We start from the raw sequence: 18734 nt of genomic DNA on the forward strand, positions 1-18734 counted from the left end.
ACTTCAACATCAGGGCCTTCTGCACATAAATCTATTTTCCATTCAAAGTCTCTCAATTTAGAGGGCCTGATGCAACACGACAAACATCAAAGTTCCTTTCTTCTTAGGATTTCAGTGCCGGAGAGGTGCGGTCCCTGGGTTTGAGGCCAAGGATAAGTCTTGCGGTTCTGTTCTACCCTACGTCCTCTTCAACTCATTCAGAAGAGGACCGGTTGAGAAAGAGGATGTTGCAATAGTCCAGCTTAGAGAGGACCAGGGCTCTGGAGATGGTGTGCCTCTTTGGGAAGGTCAGAAAAGGTAGAATACCTCGGAGAAGGTGCAGTTGGCAGTTTAACTTTTTAGAGATGTCCGCAATGTGAGACGAGAAAGAGAGTGGAGTCAAAGATGTCCCCCAAATTTTGTGCCTCTTTGGTAGGTGGAGGCACAGGGCCAAGGGAGGCTGGCCAGAGAGAAAGAGGGAAGGTGGGAGCAGGGGTCCCAATGAGGACAACCTGTCTTACTGGCATTGAGGCAGAGGCCGTTTGCAGCACACCAGGACTGAATTGTGAACATACAGTCAGGTATGAGTGAGGAAGAGGCCAAGGGTAGCCTAAAGGAGAGCTGCATGTCATCCACGTAACAATGAAAGTTGGAGGTGCAGGTTGCTATCATACTGGCCAGGGGGGCATGTAGCCTTTTAAAAACCAGGGAGATAGGTTAGATCCATGGGGGACCCTGCACATAGAGAGTGATAGGGGAGAGGAAGGACCCAATTCCACCTGGGATGGGCGGTCAGTGAGAAAGGAGGTAAGCCTCGCCATGGCCTGGTCAGTGATGCCCAGAGTATCACAGAGACGTGCGATCAGGGTGTTGTGGTTCACTGTATCGAAGGCATAGGAGAGGACGAGTAGAATGAGGAAAGAGGGAGAGTTAGAATCAAGATTTGAAAGCAGTTTCCGTGCCTCTGGATGCTCTAAAGCAAGACTGGTGGTCATGGAAGCAACCAGCAGATTCAGTGTGGAGGGGTAGCTGAGAAACAGCCAACTTCTCCAGGAGTTTGCCCAGGAAAGGAGCAATCGAGACCGAGCGATAGTTTGCTGGAATGGAAGGGTCAGTAGAAGTTTTATTTTAGGAGAGCGTGCACAAGGGAGTGTGTGAGAGGAGTGGGGGAAAACACCAGTGGTGAAGGAGAGGTTGCAGAGGTCGAGCAAAGCTGGGGCGAGAGAGTCAATGTTGTCCTTGATGGTTTTGGAAGGACAGGGGTCCACCGGGTTGGAGCAGGCTTTCATAGATCGGATTTGTCTAGTGACCTCCTTAGGTGTGACAGGGGAGAGAGAAGGGGAGGGGTGGGGTTGGCCAAGGGCGGTAGAAGAGATGTTGGAGCATAATGTGGTGAGGAAGAGAGAGAGGATATCATGAGTTTTTGAGGTGAAGTGTGCAGCCAGGGCCTGGGTGGGTGCAATGGTTGAGGAGGCTGTTGTAGGATTGGCTAGTTCCTTGCAGGCTTTGAAAAGTTTGCCTGTGTTATTGGATGCTGCAGAGATGCAGGCTTGAATAAAGACTCTTTTCTTGGAGCGAATGTAGAGTCTATAATGCCTTTGAAGGAGGCGGCAGGCCAGTTTGTCAGAGGGTGCGCCCGAGGAATCCCATTGCCATTCGGCTGCCCTACACTTGCATTTAAGGGTAGCCAGTTTGAGTCGTACCAAGAGTTTCACCTTTTTGATAGGCTTCAGTAATACTCTTATGATCGGGGCAAGAAAATCAAGAAAGTTGGAAACTGAGAGGTTAAAGTTAGAGAGGGCTGTGTCAGGGTGGGAGTCAGCTGCAGGAGTAGAAGGAGCAGAGTAGGCAGAGGCAAAGGCAGCTACTGATACTTTTTTCATTTGTCAGATGACCTTGTAGACAGGACGCAATGCTGGGCTTACCGATGCAAGAGGAGAAGAGAGCTTCAAGTGAGAGGAGAGAGTAATCAGTCCAGGAGAGATAAGTAGTGAGAGGGATAGATAGAGGGAGGGATAGATAGAGGAATGTAAAGTTGAGATGAGAGTACCCAAGGTGTGGCCAGCGGTGTGTGCATTGGGTCAGATGGTAAAATGGAAAGAGAGAAAGTTGCAAAGATTCCGGAAACGTCCTGAGGAAACGGGTGAGTCGAGATGGAAACTGAGATCAGCCAGTAGAAGGAGTTGAGAAGAGGAGGAAAGGAGAAAGGAGGCCAGGTCAGTCCATTGAGCGAGGAAGAGGGAGGGCTGACCAGGTGGCTGATAGAAGGTGGCCAGCGCGAGCGAAGAGCTAGGACAGAGGGAGAGCCTGCAGACCAGGTTCAGAAGGGAGCCAGTGCGGGAGGGGCTGCCGGGGGGCAAGGGAGCCCCCGATACAGTGTTAGTTGGCGGCAGATTAAATCTCTGCAACTTAGGGAACTTTATTACATGGCCCTACTGCAAATTTTTAAACCATGGAGTAAAGAAGAGTAATTATTAGGTAACCATGGTTCATTTAAAGCTGCTTTCAATGCAAATGAAAGCAAACAAATGTCAATTTCAAGCAAGGAAAAGAAATGTTGGGACAAGGAACACCAACAAGAGGAAGAAGTTGAAGCTCAACTAGATAAAGACACTCCTGAGGGCAGCCAACTTTTGCTTAAAGGAAGCCAAGAACCACTTGGAGACCCACTCATTTTAACTGAAACAGAAATAGCCATGACTGAAGTAGAAAACACCATTTATCAATATAAACAATCTGAAGACGACTTGTCCGTGCTCCAATCACAGTCAAATGATGAGCAACTCACCATTCATCTAGAAGTCATTGAAGAAATTGAACATGGTTTTAAACGTGAAACTAAACATTGTAGCTCTAAAAATGATAAACCTCTGCTCCTGTATGTAAGTGGTAAAGCTGGTTCTGGAAAAACATTAAAAATAATCTGCACATTTCTACAAAACTTAAACATCAACTTTTCGGCTGTTGTAACCACCACCAAAGGTTTAGCTGCTTACAACATAGGAGGTGTTCCTTTACACCAACTTCTGCTCCTTCCAGTAGAACAACAAAGCAAATTAGAATACTACAAATTATCAGCAGCTATTGAAGTATGCAGAATTCTAAATCAAATGAAAGTGTTCCTCAAAGTAAGCATGGTTTCCAACCTCAAGTTGGCTTTAATTCACCTCAGAAAGCAAGAAGTCCTAAAACCTCACTGTGAAGAACCGTTTGGGGGAAAACAGGCTATTGTTTTCAGAGACCTCCTACAGAACACCAGTGAAAGGTCAACTTATTTTCAAAACATGAGGACACAAACAAGCCAGCATAGGAAATGTAAACCCCTGGCAACATTTTCAGTACAGAGAACTAACTCAAAACAAGGGTTGGTCTGCAGACCTCACCTACGCTAACATTTTAAAAAGCATTAGAACTGGTATGCTTACTAAAGATACAAAATCCATCTTAAATAGTAGACTAATCCATGAGCTGTATCGGCAAAACACATCTGCTCCTGATGTAATAGAACAATTAACTCAACAAAATATAAAATGCATTTCCTTAATGCCAACCCCAGCAAGCTGCAGTCAGTTCAACGAGACAATATTAAATGCAACCCATACTGCATATTGGCTCCAGACAAATTAGAAGCGCATGGACCGACACTCCTTATGTGTCAGCACGACTAAATAGCATAGAAAAATCTACCTCCAACACAGCTGGATTGGAGAAAATATTAACATTGTCTAAACTGCAGAGTAATTCTAAAACGTAACCTTGACGTAGAACAAGGTTTAGTCAGTGGAGCAATTGGTACAGTTGTTGGCTTCCAAATATATCCACATGACAAACATTCAGTTTGTCAACATCTGCTTTGACAAACTTGCAGAGGTTAAAAAAATGGGCTGCACAATATTACAATTCCTTCTTTTCAAGGAAATGTACGTATGCAGAGAACAATTCTCTCTGTCTCTTGCATATGCTGTCACTATTCACAAATCACAAGGTCTAACCCTAGATCACGTATTGATTGATATTGACAGCACAGTCTTTAAGGAATGTATGAGTTACGTAGCACTTTCACATCTACATATACTTGAAGGCTTATTCCTAGTCAACTTTAATGCAAACCAAGTCAATGCTCGCTAACATTCCTTGCATCCTAGAATAGAACAGGCAACGTGGACTGTTCACCGCCTACACAGATATGTACCTAAAAAACAAAACCTAATACAAACAGAACATATAAGAGATCTCCCAATAATACCACAAAAGAAACAAAAAACAACTGCTACTCCATCAGAAGACAAAAATACATATTTCTTCTCAGAAAACAAGTGCAGGTCCATGAAATAACCCTGCTACACAACTCTCCTGTGCATTTAAATGTAGCAACACAACTGGAGCAAATTGCTATGCAAATGTAGCAATCTTCTCTTCCAATTACCACCAATTGTTCAAAACATTTACTTAAACAGCTCAGACCAGTTGAGTTTACAAATGCTCGTCCTTCATAGAAATGCCACAAAGAACCCTGACAACACTTACAGTGTCTTGGGTATAAGGCAAGAACTGGACTTTTGTATAGGAATGGTGAAATTCAGAGGAAGAGCCACAAGAATTTCGAATGTACTTACTACAAGTACTAGAGACCAAAAACCTACCTATAAATGAAATCTTCCAGATTTCATACACATGGAAACATACATGCAGTCTTTTCAACCATGTTTCACAAGAGGTCATCCCTAATGAACGATGTGTGTATGTATTCATACTAAATTGTGAATCCGATCCATTTCATTAGTTTCCGCAAAATGCAAATCATGGCATATTATGCACTTTTTGCAATTCAGACAATCGTTCCACCATACAATTACACTCACATAGCCAATATCTGCTATTAATGCTTTTGAGGTACAATGCAGATAATGCCAAAAACAACTGTAAGCTTATTAGCTTCACAGACAGCCAAATATCTATTGGCAAGAAAACCTTCACTACAGTAGGCATAATCTACCACACTGGTGCCACAACAACCGCAGGCCACTATACATGTTCAAAAAGAAGTTGTTGGTTTGAATGTAACAACACTTCTGTTACTCTAAAACATAGGTTACCAGCAAATCTAACAAATGCCTACTTAATATTCCCTAATGTGGAAAGTGGGACCAGCATCAGCCAACCTAACACTGACAGACTGAGCAACTACTGTCTGTGTGAAACTGACTGACACGTGTCATGCCATAAACATATTGGAGCTATAATCTATCAAATGTGTGACATCGCAGATACTGTAGTGCACTTTCTCCTTAGCTGATCTCTGCCATATTCTGCCATTTCACATAGCTAATCTCCTCCTTTCGCAATCACCCCGCAAACTTTCTTCTACCCTCAAATCGTTGCTCACACCTATAAGGAATGCATGATATCAAACAAAGACAGCCACACGTGATCACAGTTCAAGGGTGTTAATTGAACTTCAATTGTGTTTGAAAAACATCCATCTAATCCTAAAGATTGGAGCCAGCTAAGACCATCAAATAATAAAACGCAGTTCTAGTCGATTATGTCAAAATAAAAGGGCCTATACTAATAAACCTATTGCCAATCCTTACTTCTAAATACAAATAGTGTGGGAAACAATGCTATGCAAAAGAAAAGTGTTCAAGAAATGATATGACAGGATATTCAAGCCGTTGGCTTCCTTTCCCCAAGTTTTCAGCATAGGACAAGACGGCACACTCGAGCTCAGCACAGTCTCTGGCTTTTCAAACACGAGGATGCAGTTCAAAACTTCAACATCAGGGCCTTCTGCACATAAATCTATTTTCCATTCAAAGTCTCTCAATTTAGAGGGCCTGATGCAACACGACAAACATCAAAGTTCCTTTCTTCTTAGGATTTCACATGTACAAATTCTCAGGTGATTTTCTGTTCTCCCGGATCCCCCTCCGCCAGGCTCAGACCCACTAACACAAAACCTTCGCTGGGAATTTTCGCTTCACCCCAGGTCCCACTCTACTGGGTTCTGACCCACTTTAACACAAAGCTTTCAATTGATCTTCCTCTGCTGGGCTCGGACCAACTTGGTGTACTTTGTCAAGTTTTCTTTACTTGAAATATCAAAGACTTTCAACTGTGTGCAGGATTTTGCTCAACCCGTTGCAGGACAACTTTGATTCACAATTACCCACTCTATTCTCGATATATCCTCTTTCTCACTTTCACTTTTGCCACTTTGAGACCTTCGATTGAGCACCCACGTGGTGCCGGACCACTCTGTCAAAGGTATTATATCTTGCTTTGAAAGTTCAATCACTCATCAGCAGTTCAACTTTACTTGCGTCTTATCACATGTGTTTTAACAATGTTAGTTCAAGCACTCGCCATAAAATGTTTCTGCTTGAAATCATGGCATCAACACAGACCGATATTTTATGGGTCTCCCCAACTCACCGGCTGTGTTGATTTCACTGATGCTGCTTTGTTCTTGGAGCCAAGTTCGGTACCATGGCAGCTTGTGCTTCACGCTGCCTTGATTATTGACGCAGGAGGGGCCCGGGTATCACAACACAATGCAGGATTCTTCAGCCTGGTTTCCTGGCCTTACACTTTCTACTCACCAGGTGTATGGATAAGTAATGGTTCCTTGTCGAAAAGGTCAAGGGAACTTCCCTCCTTGCGATCCCCTTGGGTTTTGCCGTCTTTTTCGCTCTTTCAGCCACTGTCTCAAAACTGCAGTTTCCTTGCGTGCTTTGCCTCGCTCAGAGCGTGCTCTTGTGCTACGCCTTTTATCCGTGTGGGGAAGCTTAATGGAAGTCAGGTGTGTGTGTGGTGGTCAGTAATTGCCTGACCATTGTATTGGGACACGCCCGGTATATTGCTCGGGTGTTAGTCCGTTTTCTCTCATAGGGGGCTTTTTGTGAGAAAGTGTTTGTGTTGTAAAAGGGGAGGGGGAGTAGAGCACCTAAATATCGTACCTGGTAGGATGGGGTAAAGACCACAAGTCCCCTTCACCCAGGTGATCCTCCCGCATTGGTCCACCACGAGGAACGGGATCCAAAAGTGACGGCTGTGTCCTGGCCACCTGGATGACAGATCCTCTGGGACTAGTGGGCGAGACACCTTCTGGTTTCTCACACACCTCCCAAGATAATATCCACTGCCTCCTCTCTTTCTGTGAATGACTTTACGCACTACTTTTCCTCAACAATTCGTGAGACACTCACAGCCCTCCTCTCTCTCCTTCTGTCCACCTACCAATTCTTCTCTAGGCTACTTCTCCCAAACTTCTTTTTGAATTAGCACCCATACTTCAATGTGCCAACCCATATTGTGCTCCTCTTGATCGTTTTGCTCCACAAATGGTCAAAGATGTAGTTTCAATCAGCTGCCCTTATCCCTCTGAGCTCTTTCACTTCTCCCTGTTCTCTGGACTCTTCCCTTCCTCCTTCAAATCAGCAACTGTCTTACCCCTACTGAAGAAACCCTCTGCTGACCCAAACATCCCGGTAAGCAATTGCCCAGTTTCTCTCCTTCCCCATTACTCAAAAGACATTGAGTGGGTGGTCTTCACCCATATCACTAAGTACCTTGTGGATAATGGCCTTTGAGATCCACTTCACTCTGGCTTCCATACGAAACACTCCACCGAAACTGCACTCATGTAAGTCTTGAACTTCAATTCAAATACTCACAGCTCCAAAGTCTCTTCTATGTTCATTCTTTTGGACCCTTCTGTCACTTTTGACACTGTTGACCATTCCTCTCTCCTTCTCACTCTTCTGGGCCTGGACTTGGGGTCACAAATCTACTCTTGTCTGGATTGCCTCATACCTGGATCCTTCAAAATCTTTACAAACTCTCAAACCTCTGACACCCCTCCTCCTCCCCTGTCAGTGTCTACCAAGGAACAGTCCTTGGACCCTTGCTCTTCACCCTCTTTATCTTCTGCCCTGGGAAGATGTATCTCATCCTTTGGCTTTCACCATCACCTTTTTGCTGATGACACTCAAATATTTTTCTCCTTTCCCTTCTTCACCCCAGCCATCTCGAAACAGATAACGAACTGTCTCACTGCAGTTCATCACTGGATGGCTGTCTGCTGCGTCATGCTCAACTCTTCAAAAGAGAAGTCATCAGTCTCCCAACTTCCAATGCCATTGAGTTTATGGCCCTTAGGAACGTGCATATGGAATGGATGGGATTAAACCAGAGTAATTTTGAGTCCAAATAAGGTAACCAACTCAGGAAGATGGTAAAGTACTGTTTTATTAACAAGTATCTAAAACAGGGAGGTTACAATGAACAACAGACGTATGCTCAGTCTCTCAATGATCTCCACACAAAAAACAAGTTTTATAGTGATAATGCGTCAAAGTAACATCATACTACGTGGCAATAGTGAGAAAACCTATAAAGGGTCAGGAATGGTTAAGGGAAACATCCAAGTATACATTTCTGTAGGAGATAGGATTGTTATTTGCTGCCCGTTATTAGGTGGACAACGTATGCGTACCTTTAAAAACGTGTAATTTCAGAAACATTAGATACATAGTTTCTCATTGCTCCTACAAACTATAAGGTCCTTTGTTATAGGGACTAATATAATTGGTTGGCAAGCTTGTGCCATGTCTGGAACATTCGGTTCATTTATCAACAGGTAAGCCCAGACCCAGGTGCAGGATACTACCTCACCACACAATCAGCCCTGCATCTCTTATCACCCATGCCTTCTGCCACAAAATTGTCTTTGTACTTGGCCTTGCAAAGTATTCCTTGTCTTTTAGAATGTACAGGAGTGAGGGCACTCACTATCGTGTCTCGAACTCCAAGTTCAAGCTCTATTTCTAGCCTTGGCTCACGTGACAGGAGACCACAATTTGGTCCATTTTGCAGCTTTTAAATGTTCTAAATGAATTACAGCTTTGCATCCTTTGTGTTCTTTCTTGCATCTTAACATGAGAAGGTTCACCCTCCGCACATTTGTCCTTCAGAATAGAAAAATGACCTCACTTCTTGAATCTTGACTCCAGGCCAGGCAGCCCCACCGTGCAGCTCCATGAGTGTATTATTCTTGCTGCAACAGTTTTTCCTTTCCCGCTTCACAGGTTTTGGCTTACTTAATTCATGACCCCGATGTCCAGTTTCTGTACAATGGCGGCTTCGCCTGCATTCTATTTACTAATCATAGCTGGCATCTATGATGACTTAATCTACCTTGCATTACAGCATCTGTACACGTGTTAAACTTCTGTTTTCTGCAACATCTTATTTACTTCCAAGTCTTTTTCCGGTCTACGTCAATAGTTCACTTGATCTCCTACGTAGTTTGTCATTTAGGACTCACACCTTGTCATACTCGTGCACACTTCTTTATGACATCATCAATTCACCTTTTCAGCTTCTCTTTATACTTCTTGAGGGTTTTCCTCCTGTAGGTTATCATCACGTCAAGGGTACATTTGGTAGGGTTGTTTCAATGGGTATCTTCTTTCAAACACTCGTTGCAGTATTGGTATTATGGCCATTGTTAGGCACGGTACAATCTCATGTATCCAATACACAGGAGGTAGGGGGCTAGGGGGCGGGATCACCTGCGGATGTGCACAGTTGCTCCTCTAGACCATCCCTTCCCTCCCCTCTCCTATTTCCTTCCCACCTGACCTTCTTGCTCCCTCACCCACTGCTGACAATCTTGGGGTCCTCTTTGATAGCAACCTATGACTTCAACAATTCATCACAAACACTGCCCCTGCTGCTTGTATTAACCGCCTCAACATTTGGAAAATGTATCCTTTTCTTAATAATGACGCTACAAAACTCTAATCTTCACTTTTGTGCTCCGCAAACTGGACTTGTGCTCAAGCCTACTCTTTGGCCTTCCTGTCTACTCATTCCTGGCTTTAGACTAAGGGCCTCATTACCAAGTGTGGTAGAGCAGTAGAAAAGTGGTGGTAATGAAATTACCGCCACTTTTCCTGCTCTGCCAAACTCCAGGTTTGGCCTTGGAGTGGAGGAATTACCTGAGGCTGGAGGTAAACCCGCCAACTATCTGCTGAAAAATATCGTCAAAATCAGTGTAAATACCACCAGCCGAATTACCACCAGTGGTAATTCCACCGAAATCCCAATGGAGTCACATGGGCTTCAAAAAATGGGGAATAACACTTTCTACTACCACTTGTAATCTAGCAGAAATCCCCCGAACCAAGTGGCAGTAACAGTAATTCCATTTGGCGGTATACCATCAAACTCATAATGAGGGCCAACGTCCTTACCTTTTCTACCAGCACTCTGTACAAGCTACCCAGGTCCTCTGCCACTTCTACCTACCGACAACATACTGGCTGTCTCTCCTTGCAGAAATGCTCTCTTTTCAAGTTCCTTCTCCAAGTCTACAAAGCTATCAATCGTCTTGCTCCTTGGTTCCTGTCTGATTGTATCTCAGTTTACTCACCATCTTATTCCCTTTGATCATCCTCTGCATACAACCTCACAGTCACTTACCGCCCTGTGCCTCCCCTCGTTTATGTTCTTGCTCCCTACTCAACCCCACTCCATTGGAACCCGCTGCCCATAGCAATCAAAGCCAGATCAACTAGTGACGCCTTCAAATCTTAGCTTAAACTTCACTTACTTGCTAAAGAGGGAGCTCCACTTGCCCTTTCCCCATCTTCCCCAGTACTGTTTACAAATGTAATTTTGAATATTTAAATAGTACTACTCTTTGGTTTCAAGCACTTGCCGCCCTAGGTTACTGCTACCATTGTAAGTCACCTGCTTTCTTACATACGTTTTGTTTCTGGTGTTTTTTCTTGTCCCTGGTATGTCCCAATTTTGTACACCCTCAAACTGGCTCACTACTTGTTCTCCCCTTTATTTTACTGTACAGACGCCCTTTGGAAATTGACATCCCTTGTTCTTCAAATAAATACACATTTTCAAGGACATTTGGGAAACTTTCTTCATCCTCGTACTTTGAGGACCAAAGCCACCCTGGGGTAAAACGGAATCAGGTACAGGTGTGAGAAACGATCTTGACAATTTTAGTTGCATTTGCCCTTGAACTCTCCCAATCCCCTGGCATGGGGGAATGTTGCTCTTTGCATGGTCCACCGTGTGTCTCCTTTCAGCGTGCCCCTACACTTGAAAAGCCATAAAAGTGGGCCTGCATTGGCAAGTAACAGAAACGGCCTGCAAAGTATGCGTCGCCAGGTGAGGCACAGCGCGTACAACGCCACTGCCCTCAAAACAGTGTGGATACTGCAATAGCCGCATGCATAATTCCTGAATTTGTTGTGTGCGATTCATGTGCTTAATTTAGCAACACTAGCCCGACACTCCATGCCAATTAAGTACTAATTGTGTCTATTTTTGCTAAAGAATCCTACAAACCACTTTTTTTTTAAGCAACCTGCTCATTGAAAACTTCTCTTGCTGCACCTTCTGGGTATAGAACATTCAAAAATAACCTTTCTCCTTTGCTGTTTCAGTGCATTACGGCTCCTGGTTTGACCACGTGAAGGGCTGGCTTGGCCACAAGGATGAACTCAAGCTCTTGTGCGTGAGCTATGAGAACATGAAGAAGGTAGAGCACGCCATTATTACAGGTCAGGGCTCCAACCGGGGAAACAAGTAGCCATCCTGAGTTTCAATTCATGGCGGGACACAACATTTTCGAACTCCAGAGCACTAATAATCAGGAAAAGAATAGAGCTGTCTTGCTCACTCTACCTTTATTTTACGCTTACCACTGATGTAGGTGGTCGAGGGCTGAGAAGATTGACTTGGCTAAGTAATTATTTTCAAACATTCCATTATGTGTGTATCTTTATGCATGCAAAGCAGTGCATTGCACAATGATTTCCCAAACATAAAAAGGCTCTGCGTGCATGCTACCCGAGGCAGGGTAGAGCAGTGTGTGACTTTGAAGCACATAGGGTGGAGTTGATCTGCTGTCAAGACAATACATGGCCAATGATGTGAGTATATGATACCAATAACTAGCAAACAGTGAGCAACCAGCGAAAGACAAAACTATTGGTTTTGTGAATGTTTGTGTTTTCATGCTGAATGTGTGCCACTATTTATTTGGTTGTTTATGGGTGCTCTAGGCTTGTTAGTAAACACGTTGCAACAAAATAAACATGTGTCAAAATAAACTATGGGATGCTTCACAAAAAAATACGCTATACTGGAATCACGCATCTGTGCAAGGCCTTCCCAATGTCACTGGGCCTAGTAAGGTGGTTGTTTTGTTCTCTCTTGTTCCCCTCCCTTGACTTGTCGCACTCTGAAACACTTGTGTACGAGCGCGATACAAATAAAATATCAATATCAAAAAGGTACAGCATTTATGTGTTACGGGCAGCATTTAGTTGCTGTGCCGCACAAGGAAATACCTGTAGGTCCCTCGATCTATATTGAACAATGGGTTCTTCCCAATAAATGTTAACCGGGGACCAATTTCACTGTGGCAAGGGTAACACATGTAAAACTAATGGGAAACTGGTTACCCCTCCTTTTGCACTTAACACCTGTGTGTGTACACAAACACACACTTTGGAGTGACCACATTATTTGGTCAACATACACAAACTGTATGTTGTCCAAATTTATCATATACAAATTATAACCAAACACACAAAAAAAATATGGCAAATTATACACTCTACAAACAGTATATTTTTCATATAGATTTGTCACTATGTGCATGTTGACCAAATAATTAGGTTCCTCGATGTAACAAATTTCAGTCAACTGTGCATATGGGATCTTCAGACCACATCGATCCATACTCTATAAAGGTTAGGACTGGCATGTGGCTCCCACACAGCAACCTCTCCAAGCTGATCCTGATAACAAGAAAAGAAAAGATGTAATTTACCACTCTATGCTTTCAGGACCTGCGGGGGGCCATCAAAGGATTGTGCAAGTTCCTGGGATGCCCGATGTATCCCAAAGAGTTGGAGGACATTGAGCGGCACTGCGACTTCTCCACCATGAGCAAGAGCTCTATGGCCAACTACACCACAGTCCCTCCTGAGATCCTGGACCAGAACCAAGGAAAATTCATGAGGAAAGGTAAGGAACAGCTGAAGCTCATCAGCGGGAGGGGCATGCTGATAGGAAGCAAATGTAGCTATGTATTAGTAGGAACAACTAAACATTACATCATCAGGGGAGCAGATAAAAGATGAAGGGCACCTTGCCAGAACATACTTGTGTCCAGAATGCAAATTGATTGGACAGAATAAATTAAGCAATATATTAGAATCTTTGTCTACCTTGGTGAACCAATGTATGGTGCTGGGAATTGTAACTATATGGGTAGAAAACAATCTAGAATGATCCATGTACTAGAGAGCTTTACCCTCAGTTGAAGGCGACTGGTTTCTCCCTGATTGAGACATAACCGGTGCATGCAAAGAGTCACATATTGGAATGGATTCTAGTCAGGGATATTACTAATAACGATTTATCATTACACAATTGGATTGGTCAGATCTAGTCAATATCTTTTAATTATACCAGATTAACCTAGACCAAATGTAGTTTTGATGGCCGCTAAAACGGCTACAACTTTCCTTATTTATCACCTAATAAGAGAAGGCTATGCATCTACTGATATGCCAACCGGTTCTAACTATTCAACAATACATGTATAATTCCATTTTAACTAACACATTGAATAGTCACCCCATTAAAAAGTATAAAACATGGCAAGTCAACGTCTCAAAGATGGTATACCCCAAAGCTTCAGCACCATGTATATTGCCTTGAGGAAGGCCCAGAGGTACTGGTCACACAACTCCTGCTAATATACTATGATTTTTAGATTGTTGGAAATCCTTAACATGGATCTAGTTAATAGCTAACGCAATTCAAAGTGCAGCATGCACATTTTGGAACATTAAAACGAAAACAATTCTCCCCCTGTGCTAGCAACTCAGTTACAGGCAATCGATAATTTTGTTGACAATTGACATTTTTTAAACGTGTCAAGGCATTCATGTTCAAATATCTGGTGCAAATTGTAGTCCTCTATTGAACCTTGAACATAATGACCAGATATTAAACCCATACATCTTATGATACTTCAAAGAAGTAACTTCAGAGGAGATTAGATTTCTTATTGATAATTTAAAAATGATATTGTGCCCTGGGAATCTGTGTACTACATGTGTAGTAAAAGACTGTTTTGATAACCTGATCTCTTGCGTACCAGCTTTTGTAAATGACTGAAGTCATGGCTGCATACATCTGAATCTAAAGAAACGCAGGTTACTCCCTTCTTGAAAAGTTCCATGTTGGACCCTGACCTCCCGAGATGTATATACCCATTGCTAACACTCCTTCATGGATCACAATCTTGTAGACGGTTGTGACGGTTCATCTAGTGCCTTGTCAAAGCAAACCCTCGTCATGAGACACACGATATGGATTTGTTTCAGGCCGGTGGACTGAGATGGCTCTCCTTGATATCGGAGAAGAGCTTCTTTGGAATAGGGACAATCACCAAGAGATTGGGCCTCATTACGACTCTGGCAGTAGCCGTGCAGGTAAAAACGGCAGGCTGCTGCCAGATTTGTGTTTTTTTTAACAGGGCCTGGCTTTAGGGAATATCCAGGGAATTACAGCCCCAGCGGTACCTGAAGCCAGACGCCAGAAAATGTTACTCCCATTCCCGTTTGAGTCCCATAGGAATGCACTGTGTGCAACAGTACTGGTGCTTCCCTCAAAGACTGCGGGCGGGTGCCGTTCCGCCTGCCAGGTTAGATGGTATTTGCCCACAGAACTCAGATTGTGCTCACCGTTGTTACCGGACCGGCATACTCCTAATGAGGCCCACTTTCATCATTATGTGGGATGGGCAGTTGCTTTCAACACCTTGGACTATGGGACATACCCTACAGACTTGATTCCATGGCCACAGTGTCAGATCAGGCTGTAAAATGGTTTAGGCCATTTGGCATAGATTGTGTGAATTGTGTCAGTCCAGCAGGTGCAGAAACACGCCCAACTGTGGTCAGGTGGGGGTGTCCCAAGGTTTGGCCTTGTCTGCCTTATTAATTTACATCTACACTAGGCCCTTTCATGACCTCCACAGTTTTTAGTGTTTCAAAGCAATGCAGATGATAGTCAGTTTTATTTTGAAATGACTGGAGAATCCACCGGATGCAATATGAAACTGTCCACAATACCATAAAAGGCTGGCTGCAGCAAATGTGGCTGAGTCTTCATTGTAACAGAGTTGGCTAATATTAGCACTCGACATAATGCCATTAAAATTCCACAACATCCTCTATTTTTAAGATTGAGTCTGAGCACTAAACCTTAGCTAAGACACCTTGGACCTGGATTCACAGAAGTGAATTATAATGGTGCAATCCCAAAGGAAAACGCTCTGTCAATCAGGCCCTGGGTGTTACATTAAATTCCAGACTTCAAATGACAACCTAGTCAATGCGCTGGTGAGCTCAAGGATCTACTACTTCCGTCTTTTAAGTGCATCTGGCCATATTTAGATGTGTCCCATCTGTGTATGGTAGCCAGAGGAATTGTAAGGGCTAAGTTGGGGTACCTTAACACCCTTTATATGGGAGCCACAAAGTCCCAGATTCAGAAAATACAAGAACTGTAGAAAAATGTGGCAATGATTATTACAATATATATCATGTTAGTACTATCTTGTGCCACCCACACGGCTTCATATTCAGGCAGGGTTCAAACATAAGGTTGCCAGTCTACGCATCTATATATTAATCACAAGGCACCAAATCCCTGGAAACCAGAATCAAACTGTATGTTCCCAGCAGTATGTGCTGTTTGGTCCCCTGCATGCAATTTGAAAAATACACAAGGCGGCGGGTAAAAGAAAGGAGTAATGCGAGGTGAACTTGCATTACGCCTTGCTTTTGGGGCCAAATTTACTGCTCCATCCCACTTAAAATGACCCTTCTAATGTAGTATTGTATTTTCACATAAGGGTCCAAAATTTGGCAGATACATAGGGTTTTTGTTATGACTTGATGGTCGTGAAGATTATGGGGCCTCTGTCCACAAGTTCCACTCAGAAAGATACAAATAACTTCCTGAGCAATCCTTGAGGCCACAGGTTGAGTGGCGAAGAACGCCAGGAACCAGGAACACCGGTGACCCCTCGACCGCTGTAAAGCAAGCAATGGGTCAGTACAATGGCAAACAATACACTGAATAGCGAGGTAACAAATATCAAGGGGCTTACCAATGGTCTGGGGACAGGAAGAACAAAGATGAGAATGGAGGTCTTCCGTGTGGCTGCAGAATGTAGCAAGGGGCAGCGGGTAGGCTTACATTGTTGTAGAAATAGGCACTGCAAGACCTGTATGGAAATGGTACTCCAAAAGGTAACAGAAGAGGAAATCCGAAAACAGTCCGTTAAGAGTTCCAAGGTCAAAAGCCAGCCAGGTTCGTCGTAACCAGGGGGGTAATCCAAAGGAATCCAAAAATACAGTTCAAAGGTCCTGAAACAGGAGAGCAAAACAGTATCCAAGGGCTTGACAGAGGAATCCAAGAAGAACAGTCCGTAGTCCAGGTTCAAGATGTGGAGACAGGAAGACGCCGAACAGTGCCTAATTGGGTCAGCTGTGAAGCACTGAATGAGCGTTCCCTCTCCGGTTTTAAAAGGGCCTAGGAGTGTCACATGACCCATCACGTGACCGGTGTTGTAGCACGTTTGCTTGTCACATGACCCAAGTTTTCAAAACGCTGCCGGGTCTTCCTGAGGGCGTGACGAAGCAAAGGAAAAAGCCGGCGTCTCCGTCGACTGTCTCCAAGACGCCAGGGCAGCTGCCAACGTTGCAATGGGTGAATATGACCATAGCGCGTTAGATGCCCTCGTGTGCGCCGCTGCCGTGCTGCTTGAAGGAGTGAGGACATGAGGTCAGAAGGGGAAGGCACAACAGGACCTGAGATGGAGGGCTTAGTGACTGCACGGGTATTCGTGTGCGTAAGGTGACCAGTGGATGGTGTAACAGTTATAGATTTAAAATGTCAAGGAAGTGAAATTGCACGATCTTTGACTCCATTGACATGACTGGTAATGAGGTTATAAAGTAGGCAAAAGTACAATATATGTACTATGATCACAAAATAAATAAACTCAAATAAAGGCCCACTTAATTATCAAAAGGAGGGTGCAGTTCTGCCATATGAGAGGTGCAATTAGGACATGCTTGTTATACTGTCATTTTAGACCTTAGCACTGCTATCAAAGGTGCAGCCATGAGGAAGACAACATATGATTAGGACCATCTAGGGCCGTAGAAACCCACCAACATCAGGAATCATGACTTCAATGACATTATATTGGAGAGTAATAACAGCCGGCTGACAAATGTCCAGCCTGTCCTTTACCATCACTGCCTTGGTGTGACTACGCTGGCGCAAGATATCTCCTGTCCTATAACCAAGTATCCTGCTTAGGTCTACCCTGCAATGCACCATAAACTACAACCAGACACCCGGAAAATGGGCTCCCAAGACACATTGTGCTGAGCCCAAGAATGACCATTTGACCGAGCAAAACAGAACTTTCTCCGGTCCTACCTATCAATCTACCTCAGAGTCCCGCTACCGCGAAATAAGAGGACAACCACTTGTGATAAATGGACATAAGTGAATAGTAACAGGGGATTGCACTGACCTGGGCTGATACAGCAGTGGACGATAGGAGAATCCTCCTGGTCACCTTGCCCCCTCTGCCGATAAGGCACAGAATGGACAGGACTTCCAGGGAAACCCTCTGGGGAATAAAACCCTGTGGCGTCTGTCGATGTCTGTCTGGTCTACGGCATTCAGGGTGTACGTCTATCCAGAAGTGTTCTCTAGTGGGCTGATGGAGTCGGGGTACTACAATAGGGAAGAGGATTAGTAATGATAGCCTAAACCCCTTCTAAGTATGAGAATTGTAGAGTATGTGATTACCCGTGCTTCCTTTATGTGTAGTGTGAAAGATCAGGAGCTCCAAGGGAGATCTAGAGTTTGGCTTCTGAGATGCTATGGAGAAGCAGGTTGTCAGAAATTATGTTGAGACTCAGGGGGATGAGGGGAAAGCCGTATGTGGCGGAAGGAGTAATGCGTAATGCCTACCAGTTGCCAGGGAGACGGATCGGACGTGCAAGCTTGGCGGTTGTTGACAGTACAAATGGAGGCTGCTTCGAGTTTCAAAGGATTGCCGAGTATAAACTCTGACTTGACTGAATAATGTCCGTGTGTGTAAGCGGTGTCTATTAGGGGGAGAATGAGAGAAGAGTGAATCATGGAAGCCGGAGCTGAGCGGGTTACCTAGGGAACCGAGACGCATACACGTACCCACAACTAAGGCCTCTGTGGAATTCAGTAGGGAGAACGGGAGCAGTATCTCACTAGCAAACGTGATCTGATGGGAGAAAGCTCAGGTTAGAAAGGATAGAATGTAGCGCAAAAGTTAATAGTGTCAGAATGACAGCTGCAAACTTGCGGTGCGCTTGCTAGAGAGAGAAGCTACGCATCGGCTTGCACGAGGCAGCTCCGTATGTAATCTTTCAGTGCTAGGGGGCGGAGTCCAATGGATGCAAGGCAGCCGGCTGACTGGAACGCTGCATACACTGCTAGCCGCCATTGTGGGTTGGAACATGGACACTGATGAAACGTGCCTCCAACGTCACCATAGTGACCATCGATGCCCCCGATTCATGACCACACTGCCAGCTCATCGAGATCCAGAATGTAATCCAAGAACAGTGGGCTCC

The 18734-nt window shown here is 44.2% G+C and overlaps 1 protein-coding gene across 1 annotated transcript in view; it reads left to right on the plus strand.

Annotated features, from left to right (window-relative positions):
• The window catches only part of LOC138525384 (sulfotransferase 2B1-like), a 226698-nt gene that overhangs the window by 196986 nt on the left and 10978 nt on the right, over positions 1–18734 (plus strand). The window contains exons 4-5 of the mRNA XM_069635580.1: positions 11454–11548; positions 12864–13044. Coding sequence (XP_069491681.1) covers positions 11454–11548; positions 12864–13044 — 276 coding nt within the window. The remainder of the gene's footprint in view (positions 1–11453; positions 11549–12863; positions 13045–18734) is intronic.

This window comes from Ambystoma mexicanum, chromosome 1q (genome assembly GCF_040938575.1).
Source record: "Ambystoma mexicanum isolate Mex_15411 chromosome 1q, UKY_AmexF1_1, whole genome shotgun sequence".
In the NCBI taxonomy this organism is placed as follows: Eukaryota; Metazoa; Chordata; class Amphibia; order Caudata; family Ambystomatidae; genus Ambystoma; species Ambystoma mexicanum.